The sequence below is a fragment of the Sciurus vulgaris genome (genome assembly GCF_902686455.1).
Source record: "Sciurus vulgaris genome assembly, chromosome: 16".
NCBI lineage: Eukaryota > Metazoa > Chordata > Mammalia > Rodentia > Sciuridae > Sciurus > Sciurus vulgaris.
Window position 1 is genome coordinate 38,340,512 of NC_136477.1, and position 13,937 is coordinate 38,354,448.

General features: G+C 49.2%; 1 protein-coding gene across 7 annotated transcripts in view; it reads right to left on the reverse strand.

Annotated features, from left to right (window-relative positions):
* Window positions 1–13,937, reverse strand: part of RARB (retinoic acid receptor beta) — a 716,333-nt gene that overhangs the window by 18,687 nt on the left and 683,709 nt on the right. For all 7 annotated transcript variants that reach the window (XM_079114293.1, XM_079114292.1, XM_079114294.1 and 4 more), the window contains one exon: window positions 8,781–8,941. In XM_079114293.1, coding sequence (XP_078970419.1) covers window positions 8,781–8,941 — 161 coding nt within the window. The remainder of the gene's footprint in view (window positions 1–8,780; window positions 8,942–13,937) is intronic.

Sequence of the window (13,937 nt, forward strand, 5' to 3'; positions counted from 1 at the left end):
GTGATCACAGGGCTTCACGATACTGTTCTTCTAACTTTCAGGTTGTATTTGAAATTTTTCACAATAAATATAAAAGACAAAAAAAAAAAAATCCTAATCATCATCATAATTCCACAACTAAAAGGCTGAGATTGGGGCTCTGGGTGCTTCTGTGGCCTCATGCGTAGTAGCAGATAAGCCAAGGCCCCCAAAAGGGGAGAGCTGTCCCGTGGCCTGCAGCTGACCTGGGTCTCGGGGAGACTCTGGTTTGGTCAACCCTAGTGCTCCGGCCTTATAGACGTGGTGACTGGTTAGGGAAAGAGTATGTGATCCAGAGCAGGCCAATGAGGCTCAAGTCTGAGACTTTCTGGTTGGAAGAACTGAGAAGAATTCTGTGTCAGTGAGAGCAAGCCAGAAGCTTTCAGGCTGCCTACAAATGAGAAAAGACAAGATGAAAGATTTGAAGGGAGGGGAGGGAGGGGTGGCTCAGTCTTAAAAACGATGGGCTGCTGGCTATAGCCTCACTTGAATCCATTTAAAAAAAAAAAAAAAAAAAAAAAACTAAGTTGATTTGATTTCTATCCCCTGCAATAAGAATTCTGACCAATGCACAGTTCTGGCTTATAAGCATTTAGGTCTGAGAGTGTCACATTCTTCCCCCTCAACCCCCAGGGACCATCGAGACTCAGAGAAGAGGTTCTGTCTCCATTGCTACTCTTGCCTCCTGCCTGGATTACTGCAAAAGCCTCCTCACTGGTCGGTTTTCCTCTTCCCACTCTGTTCTCATCAAAGCAGTTCGTCCATTCTGATCAAAGCAAAAAGGGATCCTTTAAAAACACAAGTCAGAACAAGCCACTCCTAAAATAGCCCATGCTTTCTCATTTCACTCAGGCTAAAGCCAAAGTCCTCTCAAGAGCCTGCAGGGTTCTCCCAGATCGGGTCCCTCTTCCCTCTCCCTGTTGGTACCTTGCCCCAGCCACACAGCTCTCCTTGCTCTTCCTGAACAAGCCAGGCATCCTTCTGCCTCAGGTATTTGCCTTGGCTGTTTCTCTACCCAGGTTGCTCTTCCTCAGATTTCTGCTGGGTGCTCTCCCGTCTTCCTTCAAGTATTTGGTCAAATGTCACCTCTTGTGCCTCCCCTGGGTCCCTCTAAGAGGCTTCCATCCCCAGGAGGCCACAGCAGGCCACAGCAGGATAAATCTGAGCAATGCATAATCATCGGTTCATTCATCAGCATCTCTTGTCCGATTCTGTTACTGCCCAGATTGGAACAGTGAGGGTCCAGTAGCAGCTCAATAAATACTGTTGAGTGACTCAATGAGTGAAGCTCCCACAAGCTCTCGCTTGTCCGAAATGCCCCAGGATGACTAATTTGGAGGCTGAGGCTCAGTGATGCTGGGTGCTACCCTGGACCTGCTGGTGAAGCCTGGAGGTCTGTTGCCTCCCGAGGCAGGACTGAGCCACCCAAAGAGATCAAGGTCCCCAGGGCTGGAGTGTGGCCATCTGACAGACACATCTAGCTTAATATAGGAAACTCTTGCATCTCAAACCATCATCTTGAGTTCCCCACCTCCGTTAAAATCAGTTTGCAGGCATCCATAAACCCAGTGGTTGCTTTTTGCATCAGCAAGGAGACCCAGAAGAGTCTGCATGAGGGAGGGCGGCCACAGAAGCCTGACCACGGTGGTGGCCGTCGCTGCCTTCTACAACATTCCTTGCAGACAGTAGGCATGCATCCTCCAGATTTATTTCACTCCTTCCTCAAGGACCTTGGTGAGATACAGTACACTCGGGGGAACATAAGATCAAGATGTGTGGCCATTCAGGCTGTAATTAAATTTAATAGGCAGTTTATCCGGTTCGTAGGAAGATGACACGAAAGAGAGGGACAGAGAGGCAAGCTGACGGCGGAAATCATTTCACAATGGAGTATCCATCTGGAAAGAAAGACATTGCCCGGCCCAGCAAGTGTGAACGAAATCTTCATCAGCGTCCATGGGGTCCCTTCATCATGTGCCCGGCCAAGGCAGAGAAGCCTGTCGCACCTTCTATTAAAAATAATGCACAGCCGTCGTAACGGCATGTAAATCTAACTCACTATTATGCAAACTGAAGGGAAGAGGCAGTTAATAAAACATAAAATAACCTGGTGTTTTATTATACTGGTTGCTGGATTCATAGGCACGAGGCTTAAAATGGCTTATATATGATCTTCCCGCTGCAGCACACACAGCCCTGGCCTCTTTGGACTGGTAATGAAGGCAGCCGTGGGGAGCATGGGGATCAGATGGAGGGTCTCGGGAGCATTTCTAACTGTGCAGGGAGGAAAGCCAGGTGAGGAAGGAGGGAGACAGGAGGGGACAGGAGGTGATGGACGGCTCCAGCAGAAGGGCAGGGGTGGCTGATGGGCATTCGCGGTCCTCCCTCAATGCTGAGGGATGGCCTGGGCTGGGCCTCCCCAGAAAGACCCCTCGGGCAGGAGCTCAGGCCTGCCTTCCCAGAATGCCACGCAGCGGCAGCCCATATGGAGGAATGAGCTCTAAGGCCCCCCAGGGCCATCTTAAGCCCAACCCCACTATGCAATCCAATTAAATGGTAATTTTTTGCCTGGCAAATGGGTCCCTTTCTTCTGTTGGTTTGGTTTTCTGCTGCTTTTCTGGCTGGCATTACTCTCAGGAAAAGACCCACAAATGGAGGCTGAATCGACAGGGTTTTTAAAACCATGCTGATGGCAGCTTCTGGCTACTACTGTGGTTTATTCCAAGCTAAGGAGGAAATGCAAACTTTTTTTTTTTTTTTAAAGAAAAAAGGAATTAAAGTTCTGTAGGAATGTTGGGAGCATCCATGGGGGCAGCCTCCTTCTTCCCGAGGCCTCAGGTCTCTGGAGCATTCAGAGAGATTGCAGTTTTCTCAAGTTCTAATTGCAGGATGTTCCTACTTTTATTTTTAAACACACTCTCACACATACAGATAGATATCTGTGTGTGTATATATATGTGTGTGTATGTGTATACATATATGTGTATATATGTAAATTATATACATATAATTTACACACATGTTAATTAATAATTAATTAAAATTTATTTAATATTAATACTGACAGTCACTCATTATCTAAGGCTTACCTCGTGCCAGGCACCATTCTGTATGCTTACAATTAACTTATATCCTATAGCACTCCTGTGAGGTAAGTACTATCCTGGTTCCATTTGGCTGATGAGCAGGCTGAGGCCCAAAGAGGTCCAATCACTTGTGCAAAATACCTCAGGTCGAGCAGATTCAAAATGTGATTCGCCAAGGTGGGCAAGCTGTGGCATCTGTGCTTCCCCCCTGTTTACCACGTGATCCCTCTGGCCCTTGATTCTTCATGTATTCTACTTTCTGCTCTAACCTTGTGTCTCCTACAGTCTGTTGCAACTGTGATCTGGCTTCCTGGTTGGAATCTCTGGGTGCTTCCTTGAGATGGCTACAAGGTCCCCAGCACTGTTATGAAGAGAATGTGAGGTGCCAGACCAGTATCTCTTTGTGATTAATGTATTTCTAGGCACTAGGACAACATGGCTTCCAGAACATACCAGTGGAGGATGAGACAGAGGCCCCCACTCACTGGTGGCTTTCTCCTGTGAGCCAGATGCCTCCACCCATGAGCAGAGGAAGCTCAGAAGCCACTCTGGAAAGGTGGGCATCATCTTAAAGGCACAACGTGGCACATGGTGGAGAGGGCTCTGTGGAGTAGGCAATGGGCCGGGGGCAGGTAGGGAGGTCCCTAAGAACTTCCAAGTGTTTCCTGGCTGTCTGGCTAAGAGCAAGATGGATGGTAAAGAACTGTCTTGAGTGTAATGCTTTAGGGGTACCCCTGGACCTCTGTTGCCTAAGATTCTTGGCCCTGGACCAAGCCTGGAGAGGCCCCTCTGCATAGCAGTAGCCTCTTCACTTTGCAGGTCTGCAAAGCTCCAGGCCCGTTCCCTTTGTTCCCTTTGCTGGGAGTATCTTTTCCTTTTTCCACCACCCAGCAAGACCCTGGGAACTTAATAGTGCCTAGAAAATACTTTTCTTCAAAAGATGAGGACCTAAAAGTTCACAGCACTCGTCACAAAATTTGATCTTCAGCCAGACTTTGCAACAGAGCTGCAAGTATAGAAGGGTCCACACTGTCACTCCAGGTCTGCTCTCATAGGTGTTATAGATTGAACTGTGTCCCCAAAAAGATAGGTTGCCATCTGAACACCCAAGACTGCAGAGGACTTTGCTTGGACATAGTCTTTAGGAAGGTAATCAAGTTTAAGTGAGGTCACTAGGGTGGACCCTGATTCAGTATGAACAGTATCCTCATAGAATGGCAGGAACATGGGTACATACACTGGGAATGTGACCTGAAGACCCAGGGGGAGAGGAAGGCCACAGGAAGATGGAGGAGCAAAGTAATACACCTATAGGTCAAGAAGTGCCAGAGGCGGCCTTCGGCATCAGAAGGTATCAGAGGCGGGAAAGGATTCCCCCGAGAGTTGCTGTTGGAAGGAGGGAAGGAGCGTGGCCCTGGACATGCTAATTAGCTAGTGTCGGGAGAATTAGCTAACGTTGTCTCAAGTCCTCCAGTGCCATTCCTTTATTGTGGAAGCCCTAGGGAATGGACACAGTAGGTAGGCAGTAAGCATGCACTGGAGGATCAAAGAAAGTTCTAGGGATATGCACCAGGCAGGTATGCTTACTGGCAGGAAACAGAGGCCTATGAAGTTACGGGCTGGTTCATGGTGAGGGAGCTGCGAGGGGACAGAGCAGGAATCAGGATTCAGATCTCCTGACTCCCCACTTACCTTTCACCTCACCTGGTGCGCCTTTCCTGGGAGACCAACCACCCCGAGTTTCAGGTTTTGATTATCTGACTGATCACAAATGTTACCTGCCTAAAAAGAAAGCCAAGTCCACAAATGGCTGGAATTGCTTACGTATCCTTCGTTTTCTAAAGCACAGCCTAGATAGTCTTTATATGGCTTAATGATTCGGCTTGTGGTCACTTTTTTTCTTTTTTTTTTTCCTAAATGCTTATTTTTTTTAAGTAACTTTATTTTTATTTATTTATTTTATGTGGTGCTGAGGATCAAACCCAGGGCCTCACATGTGCTAGGCAGGTACTCTACCACTGAGCCACAACCCCAGCCCTGTTTGTGGTCATTTTTCTGAGTCAATTTAGGATTCCTTAAATCAGTTCAAATTCACGAGCCCTGCAGAAGTCGTCTTAGGTGCCACCAGCCCTGCAGGGTGATGAACGGCGGCACAGGGCTGGATGGCGGGAGTGGAGAGCACATAGCCCGGCTGGGGCTACGCTGCCTGGAAATCTGGGCTCACACCTTCCACCTCCCTCTGCTAGAACCTGGGTACATGACTTTAAATAACGACAGATGCTTTCTATAGGCTGGAGAGGAGAATGCTTGTTCCTCTGTACACCTCCTGTCCTCCAGAAACTGCGTGAGACCCTCAGATGCAATGTTCTCATTGAGCCTCTCGGGCAACCCCATGAAACAGGCGCCATTACAATTCCCATCATACCAGCGAAGGAGCCGAAGCTCAGATGATGGTGTAAAGTTTACAAGGTCGTGCGACTCCTAAGTAGCTCAGGCGAGGTTTGGATCTGGGTTTATGAAGCCCCCCGACCCCAGTGACATAGTTGCTAGGGGCAACAGAAGGAGGCAGAGTCAACATCCTCCAAGTGAGGACATTTCCTCCGTTCCCTTCTTATACAAGCTACTCCTCCGCTTTCTACCTTTACACAAGGAGTTCACCCCACTTCTTTTAGTGGAGAGGGGTCTTTGGTCAGACAACTTCCCAAGAAGGATGCCAAAGCTTGTAGGTGGGCACCCTGCCTGGGGCTGGTGGGCATATGTTTCTGCTTCCATCATCCATTCCTGCCATCTCCTGGTACCTGACCGTTTGTCCCAAATCAGCCCTAATTAGGGAAGGAAAAGGAGCTACTCTGAAAGATTCGTAGGTGGGCGGCTGGCTGCCTGCCTTTTTATATTCCTGTCTACCCACTTATTCTGAAGGCATCTGACAAGGATGCCACTTTGGTGAAGGTGGCAGGAAGTTTCTTGCCATGGAAGCAACTGCCTATCTAAAAAAAGCGCTTTGAAAAACGGCTCAACTGGGAGCTGAGTGGCAGCAGAGAATGTGTTATGGCTTCTGTTATTTATTTATATTCCCACCTACTTCCAGAAAGGATCTGAAGTCACTTACAATAAAAACAAAGCTCGATATGTTTGGAGATAGTAGAGTTACAGAGAAAGGCCAGCTGAGATATGGCTTCCAAGCATCCCAGGGCAGTGAACGTGTAGTGTGCATCTCAAAGGAGGTCGGGCTGCCCAGTGCTTAAGGTCTAGCCTCTGAGATGAACTTGTATTTCTATTTTCTCTGCTTGATTGAAGGAGGTACAGAAATGTCTCTGTGAAGTTGTTGTGATTATGAGGTATCCTCCAAAAGCTCATGAGTGAGACAAAGCAAGAATGTTCAGAGGTGAGATGATTAGATTATGTGAGATGTGACCTAACCATGGATTAATCCACTTGAAAGGATTAACAGGGTGGTAACTATAGGCAGGTAGGGTGTGTCTGGAGGAAGTAGGTCACTGGGGGATGCCTTTAGAGTTTATATTTTGTCCCTGGCACCTTGTACGCATGCTCCGTCTCTCCACTTCCTGGCTGTCATGTCCTGAGCCACTGTCTTCTGCCATGCCCTTCTGTCATGATATTCTACCTCAGCTTGGGCCCAAAGCAATGAAGTTGGCTTTGGACTAAATCTCTAAAACCCTGAGCTTAAAATAAACTTTTCCTTCTCTAAGTTGTTCCTGTCAGGCATTTTGGACACAGTGACACGAAGCTGACTAAAACAAAACTGCTTAAGATGATGGTCCCCCACTTGATAGATGGTATCTCTTCCCCAAAGTGGGGTGAACAGGAAAAGGCCCAAGAGGCCCAGTGGACAGCCCCTCTGTCTTGGGCCAGAAGATAAGACTGAAACTAGAATTTGAATGCAAATAGTTTCTGTGGGAGGAGATTCCAGGAAACCATGGACAGCAGTGGGGAAGGGTTGAGGGAGGATGGTAGTCAGTAGATCATCACTGGGCAGTCGGGCCTGTGCTTCCTGTGGAACTCTGGGAGATGGCTTAGAGAGTGCCTGAGAGTCATCCTGCCCACAGGGTGAGAAGGGGTGCTGACCCATCGGCTTCTGTTTATCTGTGGTCGGAGGCTGCTCCCAGGAGTATCAGCGCCCCACATGTGAGCCACCCCAGAAGACCAGTCCACACCAGGGGGTGCTCTAGGGGGAGGGCAAATGTTATATACACTGTGTGCAACCTGACCCTCTGCAGATCAGAATGGGGGCCATTGCACCTGGTTGCCACATAAGTCAGGGACTGGGGGACTGACTAGATCACTCTAAAAAGAGGAGAGATGAGGGAGGATTAGTATTTCCAGACACTGGGTCTCACCTCATGACCTGGCTCAAAACCTCTTCCTTCAGGAGGGCCTCCTTACTCTGGTCTCTTTTCCTTTGCTGGAGAGAAAAGATGCCTCCAGTGGTTCCTGCTTCCATTCTACCTTGTCCACTGACCTCTTGGTCTAGTCTGTGTGGAGAGCGGTAGCTGAAAGATCTGCCCCTGGAATTGAACTGTTCGGGTTCAAGTCCTGCCTCTACGGCTTGACTCGCAGGCAGTAACAACCGAAGAGACTTCTGCTCATAGACTGCCCATTTTCCCCACTATTTACGGATGACACACAGACTCCTGGAGTGGCGTTCAAGATCCTCTGGGACTTTCCCCATCCTCACTTCCACTTTCAACTCCGCACAGTCCTGCCATCCCATAGTATTCTACTTTCTTAGTCTCTCCGTTTAAAGAGGCCAAACAGCATTACAGTTATATCCATTCATTTGTCAAATATCTGCGGGTACCTGCTATGTGCCACAAGCCAGGAATAGATAGCCCTGAATATAATACATGCAAAAACCCCTTGAAAAATTAAAGCGCCTCGTGATATCTCCAGCAGCACCTACTAGACCAGCCGACCAATGCCTCCCACATTGTCATCTCACCTCTCTCCTTTGCCCCTTCTCGATTTCTAATGGTGGTGAAAACCATTTATCACAGAATAGTGAGAAGCACAGGGGGACCATGCACCCATGGGGACTTCTTGATCTTGCTTTTCCAGGCCCTGACTTGGGTTTATATACACACATCGACTCCCCAAAGCCAGACCCTGTCCCAGGAGATGTTCTCAGTAATCTTGGTTGGGTTTTAGAACTGAATTGGTGTTTTTAAAAGACTGGGCCCCCACTAGGTTCTGTCCAGGTGTGTGCATGATGCATGTAATTCTTTGCTGGCTTGATTGATTTCCTTTGTTAGACCAAAGTCTCTGAGAGCAGAGGCAAATAGTTAATGTAGCCTAGCCTACAACCTGGCATATAGTAAATGTTCAATCAATGCTTTTTTTGCAGTGCTGGGGACTGAACCAGGGCCTTACACATGCTAGGCAAGTTCTCTTCCAGACCAATTACTGCTTCTTGAGCAAATGCAAGCATGCATGACTAATTGAACCAAGGAAACATCCATCTACTCAGTGACTGGCCACCCACTGGGGAGAAATGGCCACTGTGTAGCCCCACTTGGCTGACATGCAAGTCCTGGGTCAAGTCCTGGGATGTTCCTACCAGAGCCAAGGCAGTGTGTGTGTCAGTGAGGGTCCCTGCCCACACTCTCAGCAGCTGAGAGTCCCTGCCCACCTCTCAGCTCAGGTGGGAGCGGCTCTTACCGTGGTGTATTTACCCAGCTGGCAGAGTGAGGGGAAGGTTTCCTGGTGAGCTTTTCGGATCTTCTCTGTGAGATCGTCCAGCTCTGCAGTCATCTCATAGCTCTCTGTACATTCCTGCTTCGAAGGCTCCTTCTTCTTCTTGTTTCTGTCATTCCTGACAGCTGGAAATGAGAGAGAGGACAAATCAGAGATCCCTAAATGCTGCCTGGGCCAGGAGTTTCCTCTCCCAAGGCCGCCCTGGAATCATCTAACACTTGGAATGGGAACCGAAGGGACTGGTGGGAGAAGAACATCCCAGGGGAAGAGGGGCCGTGCAGCCGGGGGCCTGGACAGAGAGCCGTACGTCTGTGTGTGCACAGGCCAGTCAGCTCTCAGGAAAGCTTAGAACAGCCAGAAAGCCGAGTCTTGGCTAGTGTGAGAGAACTTTCCATGTGGACTGGTTTCCTCGAAGAGCGGAAGATTCTTCCAAGAGCACTGCTCCAATTCCAGAAGGGACGCCCTGAGAGACACCATGAGGGTACCTCCTTTGCCGGGGAGTCAGGTCCTTGAACAAAGCCCCTGTGGCTTCAGGGCTGATACTCCCCAGCCCAGCAGCTTGGCTTCTTTGCTTTCCAGCTTCCTGACTGAACTGTCACTTGAAGAGATGTGTCTTAAGAATAGTAAGATACTGGTTTTTATCTTCTCATGTTTTTCTGCTTGGAACATTTTCTTTAATAACCAGATAGTCTTTTGTTATTTATAATGTCATTTTAAAGGAGTATGAAACCCTTGGCCTGGAAACCCGTCCATTCATTCACCTGTTCATTCACAGGTGCTCCATCCGGGCCCTGTCTGGCCTGCTGCACCTCAGCACGGCCAGTCGGCTCCTGCACAGCTGGGCTCAGGCCTGGGTGCTGCAGAAGCCTGTGCTTCTTCCCACAGCATGGGCCTCTCGGATGACGGCAAATCTGAGTGTAACTCAACGCTCCAGCCCCTGGCTAGGATCTCCTGGGGAAGGAAACTGAAACCCAGGAAGGCAGACAGGTGAAACCAGACCATGCAATCCTCTCGGGGGAGTCCATGTTCCCTGGGGACCCAGGGGGGTGCCAGGCTGGACACTGCCTGGCTGTGTCTGCCACCACTGTGACCTGGGAATCTATGCTGCAAAATGACCCAGGGCATAATCTGATCTGTCCTAAGAGGATTTGGTCTGGGTTGCCCACGCAAGGGCACGCCCGCCATTTGAGAACTGGCAGGCCCCTGGGTCCAAGCTGGGTGAGTCCCCAGGCTGTGTTTGGAACAGAGTAAAATAAAGACAGGAAGAGACGAGAAGAAGTGAAAGGAAAGCGGGAGCTGAGAAGGAGGACGGGAAGAAGGAGAGGTGAATGGCCCTGAGAAATTAGAGCCCAGGAAGAAGGGCAGTCAGGGAGAGGAGGGCTTTGCTTGGATATCTTGGACACTTTCCTGGCAGCTTGGTCTCCAGAATTTCACTTAATCCCCTTATCAGGCGAGCGATTTTAAACCCATTCTACAGGTGAAGAAACTAAGTCCCAAGGAGGCTGAGGAATGTGCGCATGTTTATGTGACCAACAAGTCTCTGCTCACTTGGACTCACTTATTCCAAGGAAGGGACATGTTTGAGGAGAACGTGGATCCCTCAGGACCCTGAAATATCACTGTTCTAGCCCTGGGGGTGGGGTGAGGGGGATCACTGGGTACTCGACCTCAACCGTACTCTTTTCTAGTACGAATCTGTGACTAGGCCCTTCCAAAGGCGGAAGCTTCCTAAGTTGATGGGAAAATCTTCCAAATATGTGGCTTGGCAGCTACTTTGGTGTGGCAGGGAGGGCAAAAGGCATCACATCGGGTTTCAAGGCAGGGAGAAAATAAAGAATAGAGAATAGAAAATAAAGTGGGCAATACGTGGTGCTTCTAGGGAGGGAGTCAGGGTGTCGCAGAGGCTGGGTAATCATCAAATCTAAGCAACAAAGGTTTCCTGCAAACAGAGTCCCAAGGAAAAGTGTGACGGTTCCTCCCGAAGTTACACCATTATCATATGGATCCAGCCATTCCTAGGTAGATACCTAAGAGAACTAAAAATAGATGTCCAGGTAAAACTTGAACCTGACTCTTCATAGCGGCATTATTCATAATAGCTCAAAAGTGGAAACATGGGGCTGGGTTTGCGGCTCAGTGGTAGAGCACTTGCCTGGCACGTGTGAGGCCCTGGATTCCAGTCTTGGCATCACATATAAATAAAATAAAGGTCCATTAACAACTAAAAAAAATTAAAAAAAAAAAAAGTGGAAGCAACCCAAATGTCCATCAAATGATCAATGGCTAAACACAATGTGGTCCAGCTATACAATGGGGCATTATTTGTCATCAAAAGGAACACAGTAGTACTGATGCGTGTTACAACACAGATGAACCCAGGAAACATGCTTAGTGAAAGAGACAGTCCCGTGTTGTATGATTCTATCTACAGAATCAGAATAAGCAAATTCATAGGCCCAAAGTGGACTGGTGGTCGCCGAGGGCTGGGTTACGGAGGGAAGATAAACAGTGAGTGCCAATAAGTATAGGGTTTTCTTTGAGGAGATGAGAATGTTCTGGCCTCTGTGGAGAAGGTGGTAACATTTTGTGAATTTGCAACATTGAAGTGTTTACTTTAAAATGAAGTATACCAATACCATGTGCATTACGTCTCAAAACAACCACCCCCAAAATTCTAGGGCCACAAGTGACTGAACCATGGGATCTGCCTTAACTCGACTCAGAAGCCAAAACAGCACCTTCGACCACTCAAATGCAAAGTGGCAAGAGTAATAAATACTAGTTAATGATCGTGTATTCCAGGGCCAGCCAGCACCTAAGGAAGTTTAGGTCTAGCTCATGGAATTCCCGGGGTAACCCGGGTGAGGTGGCCATTATCATCCCATTTCCATAGGCCCGAGAACACCCTGTTTGAAAGCAGCCCAGTGAGGAGTTCAGGGGAACGTGCAGAAAGGCAGACAGGGGCCATCAAACAAGCACCCTGGCATTATCCAGTTACCCACGGTCCTGGGCCAGCAGGTGTGTGGGCCTGTGCTCCTGCAGACTCCACCTCACTGCTCCAGCTCCAAAAACTTACTTGAGCAAATACAGCTCTACCTTCCAGGGAGGGGACACTCTGAGCTGTCACCATGGGGCATCTGAACGAAGCCAAAAGAGAGAGTCCAGGTCACATGGGAAGCAGACCTTGGTGAGGTTCAGTGGGGCACCAACAAGGGGAATCCCTGGGTTGTGTGGTGACAGCATCCGCCATTTGCAAGACACCAGCTCCAAAGCTGGAGCACCATCTTTTGTGCTTTGGGGTCCAAATATGAGCACCCTCAGCAGCTGGTTGCCAGAGACCAGTGCATAACCCCAGGTCACCCTCCAGACCCCTCTCATCCTCCATAAGTAGCATCCCACCACCTCTGCCTATCTGAGGATTCCTGGGACCCCAGAATCTCCTCCACACCTGTAACATGAAGCAATGCTACACGAAGCTTCCTAAGCTGAAGGAAAGTCTTCCAAATATGTGCCTTTGGCCGCTACTTTGCTCCGTGGTTTTTAAACTATGGTGGAAGACAGATGTGGTATTTGGACCAGGCATGGGGATGACTGCCAAGGAGCATTAGAATCAATGAGATGACGCAGTGCACAGGAAGCCATGGCCCTGAGGATGGGGGCTCTGGCCAGCTGCAGGGGATGATTGGCCTCTCTGAGGCCTCCTGGTCAGGAGCTCCTGGCAGGGAGAAGGGCAGGGGCTCACCACCTGGTAAGCCAGCAGTGTGGGGAGGGGAAACCAGAGATCTGCAACAAGTGCCAGCTCCACGCTCACCACCTGGGGTGGAGCCCAGCGGTGTCACCTCCTCTCATAGCCCAGCGGCATCACCTCCTCTCATAGCCCCTCTTCCCAGACCGCAGTGTCACCCACACAGAGTTGGACGGATGTGGCGCTAGACGAGAAAGAGGAAGTGCACTGTAAGGGCCAAGGAGGGCTCGTTATGCAGGAAGAATTTAAGGTCCTTCGTTGTAGCGATGGGTGGACCTGAACCTGGAGAACTTATGGGGGTCAGTGTAGGGCCGTGGCCCATCGGGGGCAGAGGAGACTTGCTGTAAGAAATGATGCTTTCAACGATGCACAACAGCCAAACTAGGGAACCAGCCCAGGTGTCCGTCATTAGATGAGTAGATAAAGAAAATGTGGTGTATATACACAATGGAGTTTCATTCAGCCAGAAAGAAATATGATATCATGGCATTTGCTGAAAAATGGATGGAACCAGAGAGCATTATGTTAAACGAAATAAGCTGAGCTCAGGTCAAGGGTCATGTCATCTCTCAGAGAGAGATCACCAGGGGAGGGAGGAGAGGAGGGAAAGGGGAAATATTGCTATATTGTGTGCATGTGCTAATATGTAGCAACAAATCCCATCATTATGTACGACTCTAATGCACCAATAAAGTGGGGAGAAAAAAAGAGATGATGCTTTCAGAGCAGCTATCTGGTGGTGGCATCAAATGAGCGGATGGACTCATTTGTTCCTCCACTGTTCTGTTTATTTGTTCATACAATGGATGTTTACTGAGCACCTACTATGTGCCATCTGCTGTGGGGGGTGAAATAGCAAACAACACGGGATGGCTCCGGCTATCAGGGAGCTCTTTTATGTTGAGACAGACATTACTCATAAAGTGCTATCGGTGCCACTATTATTATAGGCACTGTGATTCACAACCTGGGGTATTTTTATAACAATATTGGAAGTGTTAATTATAAGTATGGTAGGTGCTACCAGGCACTTACCGAAACCCCCTGTTCATCCTAGGTTATTCACCCCTCACCACAACCTGAAAGGGTGGGTGTCCTCCGTAGGCCTTGTTATGCAGATGGGAAGCAGACACACAAAGGGGAGGACTTCCCCAAGGCCATGCATCCGGTAAGCGCTGCCACCTGCCGGGTTCTGAACTCTGCAGGCTCCGCTTCAGGGCTGGCCTGCGCTCTGCTGCGTGTGTCCCACGCGTGCACGGCGTAGTGAGTGCGTGAAGGAGGCTGCGGGGAGCTCTGCACAGGTGTTCCTGTGCCGGTGGGGGTTCCCCATCCCAGAGCGGGGAGGTGAGGCTGGGAATGGGGACAGGCGTGGAGGG